The 25,096-nt window shown below is 43.7% G+C and overlaps 1 protein-coding gene across 2 annotated transcripts in view; it reads left to right on the top strand.

The window, feature by feature from the left end:
• ADK (adenosine kinase) overlaps window positions 1-25,096 on the top strand; it is a 344,703-nt gene that overhangs the window by 17,763 nt on the left and 301,844 nt on the right. Inside the window, exons 1-2 of one of the 2 annotated variants that reach the window (XM_054983323.1) lie at window positions 3,081-3,277; window positions 11,747-11,821. In XM_054983323.1, the coding sequence (XP_054839298.1) occupies window positions 3,087-3,277; window positions 11,747-11,821 (266 nt within the window). In that variant the 5' untranslated portion in view covers window positions 3,081-3,086. Of the gene's footprint in view, window positions 1-3,080; window positions 3,278-11,746; window positions 11,822-25,096 lie in introns of those variants that run through there. The other variant, XM_054983324.1, reaches the window with a different exon arrangement.

Raw genomic sequence — 25,096 nt, 5'->3', positions numbered from 1 at the left:
AATTACTATTAGAGTAATGCAAAACCTCACTCCTTGATCATCTGTAGCTGGCTTCTCTCCTGCAGCAGTCATTTTTCTAGTTGCACCTTCCACTCTGCGCCAGAATTCCAAAGGGGCCAGCAGGCTTACAAGGCTGGGGACGCCTGCCTTAATTACCTGTGTCTAAATTTGACATTGGGTAGACACGGCACAGAATTCTCGCTGAATCTGTTGGAGCTAACCAGTCTGCACAGACATTCTGCATGGTTGCAGACTATGGCAGTACTCTCCAGGGGTGGTGAAAGAGCTTGTGGTGTGAGAAGAATGCTCTCTGCAATGCCATAGAGCCCATAGAGCATACAGGGAATTGCTGTTGAATCAGGTGCTAACTGGATTATGCTGTGCATCTTAGCCAGCTGTGGCTTTAGGATCTTTTGAAAGTTGCATCACAGAAGGAAGAGACTATGATTTTCACCATTTGTGGAAATTGTGAAAGATGAATGGCGTACTGAACCACAAATGCTGTTCTTTCCTCAAGTCTTTTTTTACTTGTTGCAGTTAATTCTGTCCCCGCCATGGCTTTCAGTCACCCTGCTGTTGAAATGCAGTTGCTGAACTAGAGCCAGATTGCTTACTTTAGTTCACTTTCCAAGGTGATGGGGAGTAAATATCTCATGGCCGTACTTTTGTGTTACATGTTTGCCAGATCTTCATTCTGTATGATGCAGACTATAATATGAGACTGCTTTTCTTCGTCACATGTCACAAACAGGGAAAATAAGAAGCATGTGGCAAGTCTGCAGCAAATTTTCTTCTGTGCCTTGTAATCTGATGTTAAAGCATCATTTCTGATGTGCCAGTAATTTTAGCCTTTAAACCAGGGGTACTCAAACCGTTAAGGTAGCCTTTCTGGAAAGGATGAGTGCAAGGTGCCTGGACTGAGTGGAGTAAAATTTGTGAGAGGGAGTAGATCCTGCACTAAACAGAGCCATTTTCCTCCCAGCAGCAGATATTTAGTGCTGAAGTCATGCAAACCAAACGATGGTTGTTGTGGGTTTTCCGGGCTGTATTGCCGTGGTCTTGGCATTGTAGTTCCTGACGTTTCGCCAGCAGCTGTGGCCGTGAAAGCCTTCGACAATACATTACTCAGTTATACCCTGTAAAAAGGATGGGAGCAAAGGGGAGCGTTTGCTTTCCATAGCTGCTCCAATCTATTCCTACCTCCTTTTCTGGTAGGCTGGTTTAAAGAGAGAGTAGGAATCTCTGCAGTGTTCCATTTAATTGGTTTAGACTGGAGACTCTGCATAGAAGAGGCTCCGTTTTAATGCCAGTGCTGGGTTTCTGTTCCAGTAAATTCTCATGCACACAGCACTCAGCTGCACCTGTGCAGCTATGTGCAAGTAGATCCAGAGGAGTTAGCCATGTTAGTCTGTAGTAGCAAAATCGAAGAGTCCAGTAGCACCTTTAAGACTAACCAATTTTCCTGTAGCATAAGCTTTCGAGAATCACAGTTCTCTTCTTCAGACGCAAAGGACTGCCTTGCACACAGGACAAAGCTATGTGCAAAGGACTGCCTACTAAAGCAATAGTTGCCATTGAGTTGTGGGGCTTGGAAGGGGGTGGGGTGGAGTGAAAGATTTCTGAGAGAGATTGCTTTAAATGCAATCTGGCATTGTGCATGCAATTCTGACTTTGCCCATTAGGGTTTGTTCAGAGATAACATGATTGCAACACAATTTTTGGTGCTGTGGATAAAGTAATGGTTCAGAAACATTACCTCTTGGCCTTAAGTTTGGTGCAATGAAACCACTGACTTTTTGTAAGGCGAACCAGATGACTTGAACCGTCACGAGTCCTTCTTGTCTCCCCATTATATAACTGCTCTCAAAGCACAGTCCTGTATGTGTCTCCTCAGAAATAAGCCCTACCATGTTCAGTAAACCTTTCTCGTAGATAAGTTATAATAGGAATCTAGCGGCACCTTAAAGACTAACAAAATTTATTTCTGCGTTAAGTTCTCGTTGAGTCAGAGCTCGCTTCATCAATTACACATGCTTATACTGGAGTATATTTTAGTGGTCTTTAAGATGTTGCTCTTGTTTTAGTTTGCTGTCACAGACTAACCTGACTTACCTGTTGGGAATTAGACCCGGGTAAGCACCAATCCCAAGCAGACCTACTTTGAGTCTTTCTTGGGTCGCAGGTGGGATTTAGGATTCCACTATTAGTGATGGGAGGGGGCCAGAAAGCGGCATGGACTAGCCAGATTTCTGAAGCTAAGCAGGGTCAGCACTTGAATGGGCGACCCTCAGAAGACTCTGCCGAGGAATTGCCTGACAACCACTTCAGTTTCTCCCTTGCCTCGCTGCTGGGGTCGCCTTAAATCGACTGCGACTTGACAACGTGCCAAGTAGATCATTTGGAATGGATTTTTCCCTGTGCGGAACAAAAAATCCACCTCAATGCATTGAAAGTGCATTATCCAATGCGTGTGGAATCGGCCTAAGGCTTATTTAATGTGCTTTTAATGTCTATGATGTATACAGTTAAAGTCAAAATAAAATCACAAACCCAGGAAGGAGAGAGGTGGGCTGCGAAATGTTTGATAAGAAATCAATGCGGACGTTTTCGGCGAGGCTTTCCAGGGCCCTGTGGAGGAAGCCAGGCGAACGCTCCAGTGAATTGTGACAAGTTAATCCATGTCGAAGCGACCCGGCCTCTCCGGCGCCCGCCACGCGTGGTCGGGCGCGGAACGAAGGCTCCGGCTCCGGGCTCGCTCCCAGGGTTGCCGCGAAGCCGACGGCCTTGCCTTCCTGTCAGCCATCTTTATTAAGCGGGCTGACACACTTTGGAGGGCTTTATCCTACTTGAGGGGGAAGAGGACGCGGCCCGAGGAGCAGCCACGGGCCGCCACCGCCACAGCACGGAGCGCCTTCAGGGGCGGCAGCGCCATCCCGCTGGCCGAGAAGCCAGAGCACGCGAGGCCCCAGCGCGGGCCGCCCCGCCAAGCGCCCTGAGCCCGAGCCAGGCGGCCGCTCCCTTTCCCCGTCGCCGCCCACCGGCTCCCCTGCTCTGGCCAATGGAGGCGGCGGGAGGCGGGGGCTGGCATGGCGGCGGCGGCGGCGCTGGGGCCGAGTCGCCTCAGGCGGCTTAGTCGGTCGGGCGAGCGGAGCGAGGCGGGCCAAGCGCGAGAGTCTCTGCCGGTCTCTCCCTCTCGCGCGCCGCTTCCTCTGCTTTCGGCTCTCGGGTCCCCGCCGCAGAGAATCTCCCGACACGCCGCCGCCATGCCCAAACTGAGGTAAAAAAAAATTAATATGGCTGTGGCACTGCTCCAGAGCCGAGGCTGAGCCCTGTCCCTCAACGCATTGCAGCGCCTCTTCGGTGCTGCTTTTTCTGGGGAGGGGGCTGTTGGGTGCTGGGGTGCAGGGGTGGCGTGTCGGTGCTCTCCGATTGCATTCGGTTGGGTTACTTTCCCCGTGTGGTCACTGCTCCTCTTTCGTTCCCTTTGCCCATTCGTGTTGCAGAAGAGATGTTTCAATTTGTATGATTCAAATGCCAAAGACAAGGTCTTTCTACTCTTTCTTTCTTTTCCCTCCTCTTTTTCCCCGTCTCAGAAAACCCTTGCACGGATTGGGGCATTGGAATCTTTGAAATGATTATTGTTCCTCTTTCTTCCTGGCCAAGTGAGGATTTGAACTCAGGCCTCAGTTCCAAATTCGGGTTGTCTGTTATTTTTTTAAAGACCTTTCTTACTGGTTCTCTCCCAAACCCGGAATTTGTAGTGCAATCCTTTGCTGAAGGACTCCAAGTCTGAACATAATTGGTTTCAGTAGGCTTAGATTGGCATAGCTCTCATAGAGGATAGCCTTTAACACTCATGCCCCAATCCGCTGTGTGTGTTTACTTGGAAATAAGTCCCATTAAGTTACTGGTGCAGTACTTCAAAGTAAGTGCTTTGGCATCACTTCTTCCAGCCTTTTCAGGGTTGATTAATTTACAACCACAAAAACAGTCAGTTCCTTTGGTGTCTCTAATAAAAAACCACTGAAAAGCACATCCATAGCCAGTTCTTGTCTGAGAAAAATAAAAATACAGGGCAAGCTACCTGAATGTCTTGAAAGGCTGGCTTCTCTAGGCAGTAACATGTGGAAGATTGAAAGTTGCAGAGAACTAGTTCAGTTTTTACTCTAAAGATCCTCTTGCATCAGTGGGAGGATATACAGCAAGGTGTTGCTGAACTCTGCTGTGTGAGCACCTCATGTCTGAGACAGTTGATTTTTGCTCTTGATATAAAGCTGTGTGCATGCAGAGTATGCTATAAAGAAGAGTTGGCTAGGATGTGAAAAAAATACAATATCTACCTGCATGAAAGTCCTTGGTGTACCAGTAAACCAAAAGGGGTAGAGTTGGCAAGACAGGCTTGCAGCAAGCCAAGTCCCAGTGACACTGACAGCATCTAATGAATTTGACTTAGACTTAACACATTTGCCTGCAAAGTCTGGGATGCAATCACGCACATAAGCTATGCCCTGTTACTTCCTGCCACACAGCTGACCCCAGTGCTGCTGATGCTTGAATGGAGCTTTGGTCTTGAACCATGGGTGCCAGGCAGAAGGGCCTGGGATGCCACTGTCAGTATTCTGGGTTACCAGCCTCTTCCATAGAGAGAAGAGACTCTGGTACGTTGTAGGGGCTTCTGGGACGCGCACACAGTTTGCATCGGTCTTATGTGCCTAAGAATCTCTTTAAAAGTTGTCCTTAGACTGTTCAGCACAGTGAAAGATGGACAGCAATGGACAAGAATACTTTAAAATAATGTGTTAAAATGTTTCATAATGGCATTCACGACAGGTTGATGAAATATAACTGCATCTCTCAGTTACAATACAGGGTTTTACTTTCTTATCACCGGGCATGGGATAGTAGAGTTCAATAGAACACAGTTTGGTAAACCACTTGATAAGTCCTAGTGAACTCATGTTTATCTTGCACGTATGTGCATACATCTGTTTGTATGAAACAGCCAATGCGTGTTCATTTACAAAAGGAAGTTGGAACAAATACCTGGAAAAACATGGCGTTTGAATCACATGCTCAGCTGTGTATGTTTTGAATGCGACATGAGAAACTCCTAACATTGTATAAAAAAAAATACATAGATTGTATGTGAACAGGCTTTACTTTCAAGCAGAAGGGCCTCGTTGGGCAGTCCAAGCGCTCCTCTAAAAGCCTCTGAAAGGGCAAACTTGCTGTAATGTCATAAGAAGAGCCCTGCTGATCAAACCAGAGGTCGACACATGAACACATGGAGCTGCCTTATGTTGAATCAGACCACTGGTCCATCAGTGTCCGTAGTGTCTACTCAGACTGACAGTGGCTCTCTGTGGTTTCAGAGGTTTTACTCATCACATACGACCTAATTCACACATGTAAGAGACTTTGTTGGCAAAGGCTCAGTGTGGTAGTACAGATTGCATCATATAAGCTTGCGAGTAGAAGATTAGATTTTGGAATGTTTCTCAATGTTTAAAAAACCTTTTTACTTATAAAAAGAACCAGCATAGCTAGTAAAGAGAGGGACCAAACTTTCTTCCTCCTATGCTAGTTCCTCCCCCCCCCCCGCCCGTTCTACCACCTCAAGGCTTTGCTGCCATCTCATTTTCCTGCCTGTGTGAGGCCAAATTCCCTTTTGAATATATCTAAATTAGAGCTCATCTCACCTACAACTTGCAGACTCCCCCATTTGTGAAACACAGTTTGCAGGTTTGCGTTATTGAATCTAGTGGTGGTGGTGAAATAGACCTTGAAGAAATCTTAATAAAGTCTTGCTGTGTTAGATTACTGGGTTCTACTTGTGCATGTGTCAAAGGAGGTTATGTGAGGGGAGGGAGGGAGCGGAGTCTGGAGAGAGGTGATAAGCATTTTAGGTAAATCAACTAGGCGCTGTTTTTGTAAGGTCATGACCTGGGGAAGCTTGCCTTGTTTTTCCTTTTTACCATGAATATACATTTTTTTAAAAAAAAATGTTTCTGCCTCAAATGTTATGTTTTTGTCGTGTGTGTACTGCTGTCTAAAAGCATACTGTGTAAAGCAGTACTTGGGAACTCTTAGTGATTAGTGAGCAGGATAAATATAGCAGAGGTAACCAGTTATTGTGTTCTCCACTATGGATAAATCACCCTGTGACTAAACTTCCTCAAAATATTGTTACTTTTTGTATTCAGTAGGTTTGAATGAGCCAGTAGTTGGTTAGGTGGTGGATGACCGTATCTATATATTCTGATTAATAGTGTACTTCCTGAAGAGGTATCTAAAGTTACAAACTATATAAGTATCTCTTAAGGATGGCTCTCTGATCTTTCCCTTCCACCACCAGGATCTACTGTATCAGGTATCTCCCTGCCTCTAGTTGAGCAGCACAAACCAACGCTTCCCTGTGGAACTACGATTCTGTTAGATTACTACATTACACTGACTCAACTCGACTGCCTTGCGATATCTCTAGGAATAGAACAGCTTTCATTCTGATTGATTTAATGGCTGTAGTCCTTGCTGTAGAGAAACTGGAAGCCAAGAAACTGTATTTGGCTCATTTCACAAGATTGAGCTCCTTCGGTCAAATGCAAACAGTGCCTTGTGAGGCAAAACTCTAGTTTTGCAGACATAGCTCCCTAAGTTGCATACATATAACTATGCTCTTGCACAGAAATTTTGCCTCCACAGACTCATTTGTGTAGGGGAATCATTCTGTAGCAGCCTTCAGTAGTGTGGGGCAAATTGCTGCCTCTGTTCCCAGCATGTGAAATGTGATAGCAGTTCTCTTTCTGTGTTTAAAGTGGGAATAGCAATTATCTCTCATGTTGGGTTATAATGAGGACAACTGGAGTAAAAACAGCACAATAGGGAATAAATTGGGTATTGTAAAAAAAACTTTGTCTTCTAAGCAGCTCAGGGGCGTGTATGTGGTTTCCACTCTCCCTTGTGTTATCTTGTGAGGCCAAGAGATAGGGGACGGACTGGCCCAAGGTCATCCGTTGAGCTTCATGACCAAACAAGCATTTGAACTTGGATTTCCTCACTGCTAGTCTAACAGTACTCACACTTCCCTGGCTCTCTGAACACCACTTTCAATTTAGGAAGCACTTTTGAGCGATAATGCACAGGATCAGGATTTTATACTGCAACCTTAGATGTGCTTGCCTGAAAGTTCCAGTGTTTTTTTATTTTAATGTAAGACTTGAGCTACAACTCTGAACTTGTTTACCTGAAAATAAGTGTTGCCTGGACATGCTTGGCCAGAATTGCTACGCAGCCGTCTCCTTTAATCTTTTGTGCAGGTCTTCCGGGTCAAGGCACTTGAGCTGGGATTGTAAATCCACTCCCAAAGAGCAATAATAAATGTTTTTTTTAAAAAAAATCAGCTGTATTTTTTTTGCAACATTCTTTTGCTAAATCGAAAAGAATCCAGTAGCACCTTTAAGACTAACCAACTTTACTGTAGCATAAGCTTTCGAGAATCACAGTTCTCTTCATCAGATGCATCTGACTGTGATTCTCGAAAGCTTATGCTACAGTAAAGTTGGTTAGTCTTAAAGGTGCTACTGGACTAGTTTCGATTGTGCTACTCCAGACTAACACGGCTAACTCCTCTGGATCTATTCCTCATATTGCTGACTTGTTTACTATTGTGCTGCAATTTCAGGCATTCGGAAGCAGAATTGTTCTATTTCCCTAGGACTGTCTGCTTAGCAGACTTTTCTGTTATGTTTTCATCCTGCCATTTCTCCAGGGTGCTTAGGGCAGCTTAAATGGGGTTTCTCCCAAGTTATCTTCTCTGTGGTCCTGTTAGGTTGATTAGATTGACAGGGAGTAACTGTGGTCCAGAGATACTCCATCAGCTTCCTCGCTGAGTGGAAATTTGCACCTTGGTCTCTCTGGTCCAGTTCTGATTTTCTCTGCTTTATCACACTAGACCTGTTTATTTTGTATTAATCGAAGCATGCATGTATTATGAAACCTGAGTTTTGGCACACTTGCCAAAAGCCTTTATTGCAAGAAAAGCTAGTACTGTAGCACTTGCAAGTGAATTCAGACATGGTATTTACAAACTACATAGAATTGATGATTTTAATGTCTTTCAAGCCTGTATGAAGCTAGCCCCCCTGAAATCGCTGAAAGGTTACCTCGTGTAAAAATAATTGCATTTTATATTTTGCTGATGGCATTTCTGTTATTCAAATAGTGTATTAAAGTTCCACTGTGCAAAACCCGGGAAAGTATTAATGCTTGCTTTGCCTCCTTATTGTTTAGTAAGCTATGGAACAGCTTACATTAAGCAGTGATCATAAACACATAACATGGAAACAACTTTTGCTGCAGTGGGGCTCACTTAAGGGTTTAGGTCTGGAAATTATGTTTTGGGAAGCAAGTCGTATCCTTGGCTGTTATTTTACAATCATACTTTCATAGGTGCACTGTAGGAGTTGGAGTTTGACCAGTAACTAAAAGACGGAGCTTCCATGAATTTTGCCTGAATATTGTTTAGATTGATACTTAAATTGCTTTTTAAGAGAAATCAACATTTCTCCCCCTTTACACAGTTAATTACTAATTTTATATCTTCTTGGTTCAAAACATAACAGTATATAAATATTTAAAGGAAAGAAGGTATAATTTCCACAACTCTTTAACAGTGGAAAATGGTGAGCCTTCTCTTTTTCTTATAAATTGTTAGCTCATGACAAGAAGATACCATTAAAAAGTGCTTGCTGCTTGTTAGAATTCTGTATCTGGCATGACAGTTTTATTTACTTATAAGGCTATTCAAGCATATAATGCATTTTTTCCACAGCAACTAAAGCTTCAAATACTCAACATACCCCTAAGCCAGCAAGCCCAGTCAGGAAATGATCAATACAACATTGATTAAATGTTTGTGTAGCGTCAGCAGCTAGTAGCATTACTTCCCTGTGTATGTTATGTGCCGTCAAGTCTCCTCCAGCTTACAGCAACCCTAGGAATGAAAGACCTCCAGAATTTCCTATCATTAACAGACTTGCTCAGATCCTGCAAACTGGAGGACGTGACTTCTTGTATTGAATCAAGCCATTTAGTTTTAGATCTTCCTCTTTTCCTACTGCCTTCCACTTTTTCTAGCATTATTGGCTTTTCCAGAGAATCTTGACTTCTCATGATGTGACCAAAGTACAATAGCCTTAAGTCTTGTCATTTTAGCTTCTAGGGAGAATTCAGGCTTGATTTGATCTAGTACCCACTTATTTGTCTTTTTGGCCATCCAAAACCCTAACCTTCCGACCCTCCAATCAGGAGAAAAACAATTGTTATCAGTCCCTGGCCCCAAGGAGACACGCCTTGACTAGAGCTAGGGCTTTCTCAGTCCTGGCTCCTACCTGGTGGAACGCTCTGTCTACTGAGACCAGGGCCCGGCAGATTTACTATCTTTCCACTGGGCCTGTAAGACAGAGTTGTTGCACCAGGCTCATGGCTGAGGTTGGGCCTCCGCTGGCCGGAGGGTGCAACATCTACCCCCCTCCCTGTGAAAGCTGCCCACCACTGTTTGTTTTTCAGCTGCTGTTACTGTGCTGCTATATCTAGTTGTACTGCTGTATTGCTCCTTAATAGTTGTATTGCTGCTGCCAGGCACAGAGTGCTGCTATTTTTATATGATGTTTTAATGTTTTAATATGGAACGTTTTAAAACGATTTTAAGGTTGTTATCCGCCCTGAGCCCGCTTGCGGGGAGGGCGGAATACAAATATGATATAAATAAAAAAATAAAATAAATAAATCCATGGTATCCACAAAACTCTCCTCCGGCACCACATTTCAAATGAATCCGTTTTCTTCCTGCCAGCTTTCTTCACTGTCCAACTTTCACATCCATACATAGTAATGGGGAATGCCATAGTTTGGATAATCTTGATCTCGGTTCCCAGAGAGACATCTTTATCTTTAAGGATTTTTTCTAGCTCACTCACTGCTGTTCTTCTGAGTCTCAATTACTTCCCTACTCCTCAGTTATTTAAAAATACAGTTCCAACATCTAAGGAAATGTTTACTTGGAGGCAGGGCACCATGAAGTGAGAGCAAGAGAAGCAGATGGGAAAAGATGACATAAAGGGAAAGAGGGAGAAGAACGCTTCATTCCTGAGTAGAAGGGATGCTTGGAAAGAGCCAAAGATGCTGGGGAGCAGGACTCCCGGTTAGATTACGAGAATCCCTGAAATCCCTGTTAGATTACGAGAATCCCTGGAATCCCTGTTAGATTATGAGAATTTCTGGAAATTTTGAAGTCCTTGTGTGCAGGAGGGGACAGCGGAAAACAGGCAGTATTCTTTCTTTTTTGGCAAAATAGTAAATTTGGGGGGGGGCAATCGAAATATATTGTCTAAACTTACTTTGCTGTGAGATGTTCAGATGTGTTATGTATCACAGTGCAATCCTAAATAGAGTTATAGAAGTTCTAAGCCCATTCAATGGTCTTAGGGGGTGTGACTCTGTTTAGGATGGCAGTGATAGTTTCCACATAAATTGGTAGTGATTAGTATATTTATGAGAGTCTTAGTTTTATTCACCCTGATCTGGGTATCCCAGGTGAGCCTGATCTTGTCAGATCTCAGAAGCTAAGCTGAGTTGGCCTTGGTTAGTAATTGAATGGGAGACTTCCAACGAAGACCAGGGTTGCAAAGGAAATGGACCAGGGTTGCAATGGAAAACCACCTCTGTTCTCTTGCCATGAAAACTCCACTGAGGTCTCTATAAGTCAGCTATGACTTGAAGGCCATCTCCTTCTCCTAGTTTTGTTCAGTCAATTAAACAGCGGAGTAGCAAGATGCTGTTTATCAGAGGCAGGGAGGTGTACACATCGCAAGCAACACTTTGTCTCTGCTTCTAGCTTTCTGAAAAAATTATTCATCCAGCTTAAGATATCAAAATATTAAAGATCATCAGAAAATCTATATATTAATTGTAATATCAGTCTGTAATATGTTGTTGTCATGAAGTAAATGTCATAGTAATGGAGAATAAAATTTGCTTCTTGAAACCCATACCGTGTCCTTTATAAATCATATCACTGAAAATACCACCATCTAAAGTTTTTCTTTGCTAGAAACTGTTTCTCAAAGGTTTCTGAACTTTTATTTTTATTTCCATTGATTCCCAAGAAGGTTTGCATGGAATAAAACAAGTTTCTTCACTGTTTTTCACATATTAGCTTGTCTCTTGACACGAAGGTGTATATTTCCAAATATAAACCAGTTTCTTTAACAAGTTGGAGGATCCTAAAGTAGGTGAGGTTTGAGAGTTGCATATTGCCTAATATTGGGTGATTTCACAAAAGAGTTTATGAAAACTTTAAAAAGTATTTCATTGTTTTTAAAAGGGAATATGTTTCATAAATGTCCCCTCCCCCAATTTTCAATTTTTCAGTTAGAAAAATTGGAGCGAGGTTCCTCAGGAGTTAATAGGACATAACTGGCATTTCCCCTAGTATTTACAGCCCCCTCCCCAGCCTTCATACTTCCCTTCTCTGTCTGAGATGCTGCTGCAGTACGTTTGCGGCTTGCATAGGTTCACTATATTATCCCCCTCCCTCTCACAGCTGTATGTGTTATGCATTTCTTCCTCAATCGTCATCAGACTGTAGAATGTGTTTTTGTATTCTCAGAATTGATTGCCGTTTTGCTTATCAATGTATTTGCTGCAGTTTCTGAAGCTTAATAATTTGGACAATTTTATTTTGCAGTGAAAATATGCTTTTTGGAATGGGAAATCCTCTCCTTGATATCTGTGCAGTAGTGGACAAGGACTTCCTTGACAAGTAAGTCTTAATATTTTTCCCATGTCAAATTTATCTGCAAAGTTAAATGAAGGGTTTGTGGCAACTCCTTACAGTCCATGTTATCTTGGAATTTTTGGCATCCATTTCTTAATTTGTTGACAGATCGGAAAGGGCTACACCGGCAGCCAGTCTAATTCCGGGCACAGTTCAACATGATGGTTCTTATCATTGTAAATATCTAAATGGTCGCTTTATGTTTTGCCATGTAAGTGTTGTTGTGTGTTTTATTTCTGCTGATTAATGTGGAGTTTTGAATATATTTCTGCTAGACAGCCAGCATGGTGTTGAGCTTAGAGTGTCATACTAGGATCTGGGCAACCCAAGTTCATTTCTTCCATTTGCCATGGAAGCTTGCTGGCTGACATTTGGCCAGTCACACACTCTTAGTCTTCCATACTGGTTTATTGTGGAGATAAGATGGTGGAGAGGAGAATTATGTAAGCCACATTGTATCCCCATTGAGGAGAAAAATGGGGTATAAATAATGGAAATAAATAAATAGGGTTTAAAACGCAGGCCTCTGAAGGAAGAAAGGAAGGTCTGGATGGGTGTATCACAACTGGATGGTAGCTTAGTCGTCAGCAGGGGTCATTTCGTAGAGAAAAAGAGCTGGAGGAACTCATTAGCATATGCCACGCCCTTGCCATCACCGGAAGTGTGTCATTAGCATAATTGATTTGCATATGCCACCCCCCCGACATCACCTATCCTGGCTGTTTTGGACCCAATCCTGGCTATTCAGGGCCAAAATTGGGCCCAAAATGGCAAAAAGGGGCTGAAAATGGCCGACAAGGGGTCCAAAATGGTCAGGATTGGGCTGCTGCTGAGTGGGAGAGTGATCCACCACCCATCAGAGGCCCGATCCATGCCGTTTCGGCCCCAGTCCAGGCTGAAACGTGCCCAAAATGGCCGAGTCAGGTGGGCAGGGCCACCTGACATGTGACCTCTTTGGGGAACTGCCGTAACTGCGTTCCTGCGCGCTCCCCCTTGAAATGAGCCCTGGTCATCAGAGTGGTTCTGAGGGAGAATTGTTCGTACAGAGAGGCTGAGAGACAGGAGATGTGAGATGCTGGAAGCTGTGGGAAGAAGGTGCAGAAAGCAGAAGGATAGTATTAGTCAGAGTGGCATCGGAGGGAATTAACAATGGGCTTTGACTGGTGTAACTCTGCTTAGGATTGCCCTAGAAGTCTTTGTGACAGGGTCTGTTTAGAAAATATGAAGAAAACCTGTAATCTTGCAGCTAGGAAGTTAGTAGTCTTGCTGACTCCATTATGCTTTTGGAACTACCCTGAAACCATTATGCATATGTACTTCTAAACAAACTCTGTTTCTTCTTGAGCAAAATACATGGTCTCAGACCATGGTATTTGAAGGACTGACTGCTCCCATACAAACCTGCCCATTCATTAAGATCTTCTGCATCGATCTTGCTGTGAATAATACTATTTTCAGGGCAGAGTTGAATGCTGCTCGAGATAGGTTCCAAGATAGCCTTCAGGTGAAAAACAGCATTATTTTCCTAGTTTTTTTTTCTATTTGTACTCTTCATATGTGCTGGTTTTATCATTATTTTATTGCTTTGGGTTGTTACAAATTGTGCTGCTATTTCATGGCATTATTTTAACGCTGTTTTACTGTTGGCTTGTGAGTTTTTACTTAAATACCATGGAAACGGCCTCAAAAAATCTCTCTGCAGGCACCAGTATTTTCTTTCTTATTCTCAAACTGAATATGGATGATTGTGTTTGATGTGTATTCCATGCGCTGTTCAGAAAAAAAGTGTGTGTTTGAGAATCTTGCATAAGAACCATGAAATAGTTTAGCATTCTGCTAATATGATCAAGTGAGAGGTCCTGGTGATGGGATGCATTGGTCCAAATTTGCCAAAAGAACCCCTCCCTTAATTGTGGATTTGGCCTTCTGAATGTTGAGAGGGGGCTTCTGCAATGAAGTATAGGTAAGGCAGTGACCGGGGGGAGGGCAGCAACATGAGGCTTCTATCTAGACCAATTTAGAAAATACAAGGTTAAAAGTTTCTTGTCAATCTCCTTGGAAGTTTAACATTGAACAAGAACAGTAGATAATGGATAACTGGATACTAGGAGCAACTGTCAGCAAAAATGACAGAGGAAGCTGCAGGTCTAAATGCCCTTTTAGACCCTAAATGGTAATGGAGCATATTAATTCTTGCTATAATGTAGAGTTTAGTTTGTTGCTTTTGGGATAGTTGCAGGGCTTTTTTTCGGCTGGAACATGGTGGAACGGAGTTCCGGAACCTCTTGAAAATGGTCACATGGCTGGTGGTCCCGCCCCCTGATCTCCAGACAGAGGGGAGTTTAGATTGCCCTCAGAGCAGCACGGAGGGCAATCTAAACTCCCCTCTGTCTGGAGATCAGGGGGCGGGGCCACCAGCCATGTGACCATTTTCTCCTCGGGCAACCCACTGAGTTCCACCACCTCTTTTTCAGAAAAAAAGCCCTGGATAGTTGCAAAGAGAAACCAAAAGTCAGTTACGTATAAAGTCATCGAATGCTTCAGGAAATGGTTCCGCTCAAAGAGGGCAGAGCTACAGTAGAGATCATTCTGCCTGTTTCTGCAGGCTCCCCCATGAGTACTGAGTGTGGTGGTGGGTAACCTTGTGCCGGTTTGAGGAGTGCTGCCAGGCTTCTTGCTCCATCTCCACCACTTCTGCATGTGGTGAAGTGCTTGCCTTCTGTTTGTACAGCAGAAAAACCTGTGTTCCTTGTTTGTTCAGTGTTGGAATTTAACTTCTTGGAGCAGCTGCTTCTCAGTCCCAGTCTTGGGAGCAGATAGGCAGGATCTGGCTGAATCTGCAGTATCAGATAAGAGGCTTCAGAACTGGTTATTTTGAGGGGTTGTATTTTCCCCAACCCATTTTTTCTTCTAGGAGAGATGGATTTGATGTTCTTGCTACCTTGTTTATTCCTAGTCTAGAGCTAGTTGTTCGTGTTTTTTTTTTTGAAAGGGTGGGGAATTAAAAGCAAGAGCTGGCATGGCAGTCATTTAGCTTCAAGGTAAATAACACGGCTAAGTTAATCTTACTGAACTCTGCTAAATCTGTAATGTCATGCTTTCAAAAAAAATTTGATGGGCACATTCTGTAATGACTTGCAGCTTGTACATACAAAATTTATGGCAGGTGGCCTTTTTATAAGAGTTGGCTTACTTCAATCAGCTTACCAGTGTGAAAGAGAGCTTTAGTAGACTGTTACTCCTCCTAACTAAGGAGTGAGGTGTTAGAATAAGGAGGTCAGGCGGCATAGGTGTGGGTTGTCCTGTTTTATTCTTCCAAGCAGGGCTCGTTTCGAGGGGGAACGTGCAGGAACGCAGTTCCGGCAGTTCCCCAAAGAGGTCACATGTCTGGTGGCCCCGCCCACCTGACTCGGTCATTTGGGGCCTGTTTCAGCCTGGATTACAGCCAAAATGGCCTGGATCGGGCCTCTGACGGGTGGTGAATCACTCTCCCGCTCAGCAGCAGCCCAATCCTGACCATTTGGGGGACCTTTTCGGCCATCTTCAGCCCCTTTTTGCCATTTTGGGCCCAATTTCGGCCCTGAATGGCCAGGATTGGGTCTAAAACAGTCAGGATAGGTGATGTCAGGGGGTGTGGCATATGCAAATCAATTATGCTAATGACCCATTCCTGGTGCTGTCAGGGAGTGGCATATGCTAATGAGTTATGCTAATGAGTTCCTCCAGCTCTTTTTTTATGAAATGACCCCTGCTTCCAAGGCAAAAGAAAAAGAGCCAGCTACGGCAGCCAGATCCAAATAAAAACAAGAATCCACTGCAGCAACACAGTCATCAACAGTGGGACCGCGATACACATACCAACTGCACGCATCCTTGCATCTCATTAAAACTGAAGCTGGGGATGCGTGTCAGTTTTTCCAATGAAAAAATTGCAGTGGGGGAGCACTGAAAAAACCTTTGGAACAAATGAAATGCTTTATAAGATGAGGTTTTACTTACTCAAACCATGAGAGCCAGTTTGGTGTAGTGGTTAAGAGCAGCAGGACTCTAATCTAGAGAGCCAGGTTTGATTCCCCACTCCTCTGCTTGAAGCCAGCTGGGTGACCTTTGGTCAGTCACAGCTCTCTCAGAGCTCTTTCAGCCCCACCCACCTCACAGGGTGTTTTGTTGTGGGAATAATAATAGCATACTTTGTAAAACGCTCAGAGTGGGCATTAAGTTGTCCTGAAGGGTGGTATATAAATCGATTGTTGTTGTTGTTATTATTATTACTATAGAGATTTTTATGCAAGAAATAGCATATCTGTATAGCATTAGATAAAGTGTATGTATATTTTAGACAGCATAGTTTCAAGGTCAAAAAGAGTCCAGTAGCACCTTTAAGACTAACTACTTTTATTGTAGCATAAGCTTTCGAGAATCAAGTTCTCTTCTTCAGATGCATGATCCTAACTGGTCAAATAGGATATGCTTATTTTTGAATAGGACTGGTTTTGTCCACAGATTGCTATAATGTGTACAACCACAGTAACTGTTGAATAGTTCAGTGTTATAAAGTTCAACCGGATTATTCAAGTATACTGCTAGTCCTATTGTGAGTGTAAGAGATTGGTTCTGTCCAAATAATATACTTGCTGCATTTTGTTTACTTCCATACTTTTGTGTTTTCTATTCTCAACCCTGCCCTCTGTCAAATGGCAACAACAACAACGTTTGATTTATATACTGCCCTTCAGGACAACTTAACATCCACTCAGAGCGGTTTACAAAGTATGTTGCTATTATCCCCACAACAATCACCCTGTGAGGTGGGTGGGGCTGGGAGAGCTCTGAGAAGCTGTGATCCAAGGTCACCCATATGCATATACTAAGGTGGGATGGGGTGCAGCATGTGAGTATGTCTCTCTCCCTGGTATGGGTATAATCGCAATTTTGCTTGTAAAAAAACTAAGGTATTTGGAGAGCAGTCCTACTCATTCAGGCCTATATTCAATGGGGCTTACTCCCAGGAAAGTATTCTGAGGATTGCACTGTTACGTTCTTACGTTAAGTGTGCCACATAATGCAATCCTATATGCCAAGCTATAAATTGATGTCTTTATGTCAAAGTGGTACAATACTGAAGTTCCTTCATTCCTGCTTGTACATGTATTATGTACATGTACATAAGCAGTCCCTTGCAAACATTAGCAGTTATCAATACACACCATGCACCATTGTGCTTGTTATTTCATGCAAATTGAGCACATGATCAGCATCCAGCCCCACCACCCATAACATGGAATTAGATTCCCGTTGTTAGGTCTTTTGCTTGCCTGTGGGGAAGGAGCAACAAGGATTTGCTGGGCTGGAGAATGAGGGGGTGATTGGCCTTGTCTGTATTTCAGCACCACACACATTTTTAGATACTTAAATAGATATTACCATGTTTAGTAAGTTAGCAAGGGGCTTAGAAATTTAATCCTACTCATACAAATAAAGTTGAATTGGGAAAACGTGAGCAAACTAGGCTCACATTTGTCGTATGTGTAGATTACTGAGCCTTTGCTGAGGGCTTGAAGCAAATGGGCATTTATGGGTCCCCGACCATCAACCACTGTGACACTGAGAGATCTCTGTCTTTTGGTGCGACACCTCTGAAGATGCCAGCCACAGCTGCTGGCGAAACGTCAGGAACTACAATGCCAAGACCACGGCAGTACAGCCCGGAAAACCCACAACAACCATCGTTCTCCGGCCGTGAAAGCCTTCGACAATACATCTCTACATTCTTCTGTTGGTTGGCTTTTCCCATTGGCAGGACTTAGGTAGTGTCGTGATACCTTATATCATTTGCAGTTCAGCATTACTGTGAGAAAAAAAATTCAAGTATAGTACTGCCTACTTGGTGGCTTCTCTTGTTCCATGGGTTTTGAAACTGTGGCACACTGCTTCAGGTGCTGCATCAATATATTGCATTTGCAGTTACTAATAAATAAAAGCAATGTCGTATGCAGCTTTATCCAGCTACAACTGCTTAGTCTAGAGAACAAGCCATTAGATCACTGTCTCAACTTTTACATGTCAGTTCTCCCTCTGAGTAGACAACATCTTGATGGGTGATTCCCACCCTCCCACGAGGGAGGCAGGAACAAATCTTTCTACTTCCTGTCCCTAGCAGGAGTCACTCTTCATCTTCAACTCTTTTCCAACCTCAACAGGAACAGCAGCTCAATTTGGGCGCTGCTTTGCCTATTTTCTTCTTCTTTCCTTTTCACTCTTAATCATTCCTTTGCCTCTAGGATTTCATTCTTTCCTCTTCTGAAATCCTAGCTAACTCACCCTATCATTTGCCTATTCAAGAGAATTGCAGGGGAAGCTCTCCCTCCTCTCTTTTTCCCTTGGCTGCAGCAGTCACTTCCTGCAAGATCAGCAGACCTGTAGAGCGCACTCTGTTGCACTGGAATGGAAAACCGTGAAGGAAGTGACGGCTTCCTCTCCGAAGGACAGTTAGAAGCCCCCCTCACCGCCGGTCCCAGCTGAAACTCCGGAGACCTTGGCGCAGAACGCGCGGAGATTGCAGCCCCTGCCACCTCCAGCATGAAGAAGGCGGGAGCACAAATGCGTTAGGAAAAGGCGTCCTTCTTCCCTGATTAAGGAAAATGCGACAGCATTTCTGGCTTTGCCAATGATGGCGACGTTGCCAACCAACAGGGAGATGGCTGCGGAGTGATTTCCCCTACATTCATAAGCCAACCAAGAGGCACAAGACCCTGTGTGGGTCACCCAAGCTGGTCTACCCTGGAGCCCATTGCTGACGATGGAGGGCTACTCATGAGTAATGTGATGGGTTCGTGGCCCATGGTGGTATCCCAGGAGTTACAAAAAGTAATTAGACAGACTATGAGGGAGGAGATAAATCCTCCTCTGATTCTTCCTTCTGCCTTTCTTCTCCCAGGCAGGGGCATGTTGAAAGTGCGATCTCGTACAAAGAGAAACCTAGCTGGCCCACCAAGGCAGCTAGAAAAGAAACCTGTTCCAGAAAAAAAGAGAAGGACAACCCTCAATGGGTACCTGTAAGCTATGAAAGTAGTGAAACCCTAGAAAGGGAAGAGGGGGAGTTCCTCTCAGATGAAGAAGAGGATGATACAGAAATCTCAGAACAGTCCATAAGGGTTTTTTTTTTAAATCAGAGGACTATGAGTATCTCCTATCCAAGACCAAGGCAGCCTTGGAATTAAAAGAGAACCCATCGGGAGAAGATACAAGCTCCTCATTATCGGAAGAACAGGCCCAAGGGAAACAAAGAATTTCCCCCTAGATCTGACATAGTGGAGAGGGTCTTCCCATTCCCTGAATTTGTTGAAAAGCAATTAAAGGCGGAATGGACAAAACCTGTGGCCAATAAACATTTTCCAGCATTTATTAAGAAACCGTATGCTTTACCATCCTTTACTGTTAAGTTTTTTCAAGTTCTACTTGTGGACACTCCTCAGGCCGCCTTGCAGATATCCAGTCCGCTGTCAGCAGATGGTGAGGGCACAGTCTGAGATAACTTTACACTAAGGAAAGCCTATGAAGCCACTTCAGTGGCCATCAAGGCCTCTGCCATCGCTTCGGTAATATCTAGAGCAGCCATCATATGGTCTAGAAAAATTCTAGTAACCGTTGCCTAGTGGAGGGAGCCAACAGACTCCTTAAAGCTAATTCATTCATAGATTGATTAATCTTTTCATCAAGGGCTATGGCATCTGCAGCAGCCGCTAGGAGATCCTTATGGCTAAAGGCCTGGCAAGCTGACGCCCACTCCAAGTCTGTAGTTACGGCCTGCCCATTCCAAGGTGACAGGTTATTTGGGGACGCTCTAGATAAGATTATTATTGAAACCAGAGACTAAGAAAAAACAATTGAATAGTAATGACAAGAAACCCTTTGGATAAATGACATGAGAGTACCTATAATTGAGGAAATAGTGCCATAACAGATGAATGTTACAATTGGCAGAAAAACGACTGCGTAGTATTAGTAACTGCATCTGGCACTTCCTCATTAAAAAAATTGCCATGTTTCTAATTTATAATTGCCTGCTTTTCCATCTCCCTGGCCATCATGCAGCCTGAAAGATTTCATATTCTGGCAGCAATAGGGGGATAGGATTGTGAACCTGAAGGTCTTTGCTGGAAGACAACTGGGCAGACACTGGAGAACCCTCTCAGCCCACTCCCATTGTTTAGCCCCAAACTGAACTCAGCTCTGGTTAATAATGAGCAAGCAGTAGACAAAGCTCCCTGTCTATCCAGGACAAGGACCCATTGAAACAATCTCTATGTTTATCCAACAGCATCATGAAGGCATGTGTGGCCACTGTAGGGGTGGTTGGGGCTGCCTCGTGTGCCTGCCACATCAAGTTATACAGGAGGCTTGGCGGGGGGTGGGGAGTTTGAGGGTCCATGTCACCCTCTGGCCCTGCTCTCTTCCTCCGACGTCCACCCCTGGCTCCTCCTCACTGCAGCCTTTGAAGCCCTGCCAACAACTGGAACAGCCCTCTGGCCTCCATCCTATCCTCTGTCTCCCCTCACCACCAGCTGTGGCATAGTTCTAAAAGTACTCCTTCATTCACCATGGTGGCTGCTTACAGTTAATCATCCTCAGCCCCTGTTGAGAGTCCTGAGGTAGACCCATCCCATCAGCTTATCTGGCCACCAGGTCTGCCTGCCTGGCTCTTCCGAAGGCTTGGGATCCTGCATGCATCCCTATTCTAACCCTGCTCTTAGGCAGGAGGGAGATCAAGGTGCTTCTGTCTGGCCACAGCATGCTTACGGCATCTCAGTGCACTGTAGAAGTTACGTTGCAAACCATGTTTGAAAAATACAAAGATTCCTGCTTGCAGGCTTACTTTCTTAAGGGGAAAAGGTGAACGAAAATAGCTTCATTTAAAGGTGCATATGTTTGAAGAGGCAGTTTATTTTATTGTCTAACTTCAAGTGAAGCCCTTAACTTATTTTCTCCAATAAGTCATATTAGATGCAAACTATGTAAATAGGACAAGGGTGCAGCAGATGCAGGGGCTATGACTAATTTTCCCTTTTGACTTTGGGAAGTCAGAATGAAAATCATGTTGCAGGGATTTCCTGTTGGTTGTTATGAAACTTTGATTTATGAATATTTAACCCCAATATACTAAACAGGAACAGTCTAAAAGGTCTGAATTCAATCATCTCTGCAACAACTCACAGCACAAAGCAACTGAAAGTTTCATAGCAGCTGGAATGCTGCTGGCTCTTGTGCCTTTTCTGTATGTGTATTGTGGTGTAGATGTTAATTGTAGGATGGCTATAATCAGGGCTTTTTTTCAGCGGGAACGTGGTGGAACGGAGTTCCAGAACCTCTTAAAAATGGTTACATGGCCGGTGGACCCGCCCCTTGATCTCCAGACAGAGGGGAGTTTAGATCGCCCTCCACGCCGCTCTGCGGCGTGGAGGGCGATCTAAACTCCCCTCTGTCTGGAGATCAGGGGCGGGGCCACCAGCCATGTGACCATTTTCTCCGAGGGCAACCCACTGAGTTCCACCACCTCCTTTCCCAGAAAAAAAGCCCTGCTATAATAAATAGAATTTCCAGCTTTTCCAGGCATACGTGGCATGTAACTGAAACTCATTAATGCTGTTGTTAAGAAAATGACTTTAAGGCAATGTTAAGTCACATTGCATGTACATAGCCTCATGGGTGTAACTGTGCAGTATAAATAACTGTGGCTCTGGATGCTGTGCAAAACCGGTTGAAATTTATGGATAGACATTGACAACATGGAAAGCTTTATTTTTAACTTTTTTTGGTTTTAGAGAATTTGAGCATCTCTGGGCACAGTTTCCATATTCAGCTGTCTGGCTTCTGATAGCTTAAAAGCAAACATTTGCTTTTAAAAGCAAACATTTTTGCTTTTAAGATTTTTCTTTATTGATACCACTACAACATACTACAACATACTCATGGAGGCGGGAATGCCCTTATGGACCCTCTTGTATCTCAGAACTAAGTGAACCCTGATGATTTATTTATTTAATTACATTTTTAGACCGCCCTCCCCATCAGACGGGCTCAGGGTGGTTCCCCAAACTGGTACAACTGAGGTACTTTTCTCTTCTTGGCACAGTGTGTTTGGGATTACTTTATGGAAATCTGGCTGTCTTCTCTCCATTCTCCAGATTCCCTTGTGGTAGTAATTCTGGGCTTAATCTAGGGCTGCAGTTTGCCATCCTCTCTCTCTCTTCCCATGTACTCATAGTCACTATGCTAGGCATGTAAGTACTTAATGCATGGAAAGTGCTAATCTGCTTTCTCTGTGCAGTGAAGTCCAGACAATATTTAACGCTTATTGCAGTGTAGAGAAAACATGCGCACACTCGGGGCTTTCTTTGGCTACCGGGGGGTGCTTTTGTAAATGATCAAATGTCAAAGCTCTGATGACATGCATGTGTGGCTACAACACGCAGAGTTTGGATTAGGGCATTTGCTTGTGTGGCAGGTTTCTGTACCCACCCCCCAATTAAATGCTTTAACTTGCAACCAGGAGTGCCAGACATGGCTCTGTAAAAAGGCCAGACCCCCACCCAGCTCTCAAAGTAGGCAGCCAGTTATGCAGATCACATGGCCCGTGCTTATCACAGACCAGGGGATCAGTGAAGGCTCAGCCAGGGTGCCTGCTCGTACAGCAGAATTTGGATGCAATAAAATGGTCACATATATGCCCCCCTCCCCATTTGTATGGACACATACATTATGGCTGAACTGAAAGTGAAAATGTTGATACTGCCCGACTTTTTGATCCTCATGTAGTTACATAGTTTTTCATTTGAGACACACAGTCAAACAATCTACTCGTAGATATTCCGGCATGTTTGCTAGCGCTGGAAGTGTTAGAAAGTGAACTATAAACAGAGGGGCACTTGAGCACAAAAATTCTCTTTTCCATCAGTCTCAAAAAGGTTATGCGTGGACTTGGGTTATGGAATTTGCACCCACAAGCACTCTTGAAATGTGATGCATTGGGAGGGGGAGGGGGAGAGATAATTTCCCCTTGTCCGAAGAAGGGATGGTGATGCTAGCAGTTTCCCTGGTTGCCTGCAGGCAATTTTGGCTAGGAGACGGCTACAGCTTTGATCCGCGGATATTTTTCATGCAGGTCAGAAATAAACGAACAGAATGTCAGAGAAGCATTAATGTGATGTGATTGCTAAGACGTAAATTACTTTGATGTTGAGGGCAGCTACTATATGTGCACAAAGCTTTTTTTTTTTTTAAGGGAGTGTGGTGTCTCCCAAGCCTGAAGGGGCCCGTCCCCCAGGAGACTGTCCTGGGTGAAGATGCTTTCATGTGTCTTATTTGCATTTCCAGTTACTTGGTTCTGTTTGGTTATCCTATCTTTTTAGATGACGCTTAACATTGTTTTGCACTCGTTTCATAGTCATGCCTGTCTGTGTTTTTAAAAAAGCACCCTAAATTTACCTCAGCGCAGTAATTAATAAGCTTTAGGCTTTCTTGCTTTCTCAATCCATTTTTAATCATTTAAACCTATTATTTTGATGTTAAGTTCAAAAGCCTTTTAAATCTCTTACAGTATTAGTTGCAGCTGAATATCTTGTTGTCCCAATGCACCGTCAGGGTAAGTTTGTTAGACGGTATAAGCTGTGTTGGAAACACTATACAGGGAGGATGGTGGGTTACACAACTGCATGAATTAATGCTAGTATCTTAGGTCACGGGACATAAAATGCAAGGGCAGGGGAATGCAGTGGCTTCGTGTATGTGTCCTTGTCAGGGCAGCCCATAATGTCAGGTGGAGGAAATGCACAGTAACACGATGTCAGAACCGGGAGGAAATGATCTCACATGCCATCTCTTTGGCCCACTTCCCTAGAAAATGTGCATTAAAACCACCAGTTCCCATGCTGATCTTTTTGCACTGTTCATATGCTACTTGGTAAGATGTCCCCTGGAATATGGCCCCATGTTACCACAATGACATGTGGAACCTTGGATTGTATGATCACAGTCTTTATTACCGCTCTCTCTGTTAGGCTATCCATGTGGATTGTAGCTGTGTATTCAAGGTAATGCTTATTATCTGTTTCTCCCTGAGTTAATATGGCACCACATCATAGAGAAATAGTTTTGCAGGAGCTGCCGCACTATTGAACACATGATGCTACCTTATACTGAATTGGTCCATCCATAGTGTTATCAATTCAATTCAATTCAATTCAAATACCTTTAATGGCATACAAAGATCTAAGACAGCAAACAGGTCACTATAAAATTACATAAAAGATCAGAAGTCAATATATTTATACAGAACTTGTATGAATCTTAAGCAGAACCCACTAAAAACTCTGCAGCCACTTTAGAAATCGCTGTATCATTATCCTTTAACAGAAAACAACAAAAAGATAGATTGTCCTGGTGTTCAATACGTTTTGGCAACCTCTCAAACAGCATTCTCCGCAACTTATCATATAAATGGCATCCCAAAATTATATGCTGGATGGTATCTGGGCAATTGGCTCCACACAAACAATGTCTTTCTGAAAAGGGGACCCACTGGTATCTCCCCTGAAGGACATTGGAGGGAAAGGCATTTAGTCTGGCCAACATAAAGGCCCTATGACAGCCTGGGGTCTCAAGATCATAAAAGTACTGCGGAATTCTGCCAACATATGTAGTCAATCCTAATGCAGCTGAGGAGCAAACAAAAGGTTAGGCTGGAAATAACTTCTGTTGCTCCCAGTCTAGTAGGCGCTGCTTAACACCATTCAGGATATAGGCCTTATCAGACATAAATAGGTCCTCCACTACTAGTTCCATATACTTAAGTTTACTCAGTATTCCCACTGACCACGCCCAGGAATACTGATCCCTTTTCAAATAGGTTAAAAGACTAGGAGGCTCGGCTCTAAAATAAATTTTGAGCCAAAATTTAAAGGTAGTGATCCAAGCCCTTGTCTCAATCAAAGATTGACCCAATTCCGCACACAAAGCAAAATAGGAAACACAATTTGGGACACCCAAAATTTGCCTAAAGAGTGTTGCTTGGATATCCTCCACCTTTCTGTTAAAAGCTGAAATCCATATAGGTATACCATAGAGCATTTGAGCTAAAATGTTTGCTTTAAAAACTTTTATGGCTGCTGGGACACATTGGTTACCCCTAGAAAAATGAAATTGTTTAATTTGGGAGGCTGTGCACTTAGCCAACTTTATTGACCTCTCGCGATGTAACACCCA

This window comes from Eublepharis macularius, chromosome 6, assembly GCF_028583425.1.
Source record: "Eublepharis macularius isolate TG4126 chromosome 6, MPM_Emac_v1.0, whole genome shotgun sequence".
Lineage (NCBI taxonomy): Eukaryota > Metazoa > Chordata > Lepidosauria > Squamata > Eublepharidae > Eublepharis > Eublepharis macularius.
This window is presented reverse-complemented; position numbering and strand designations above follow the sequence as displayed.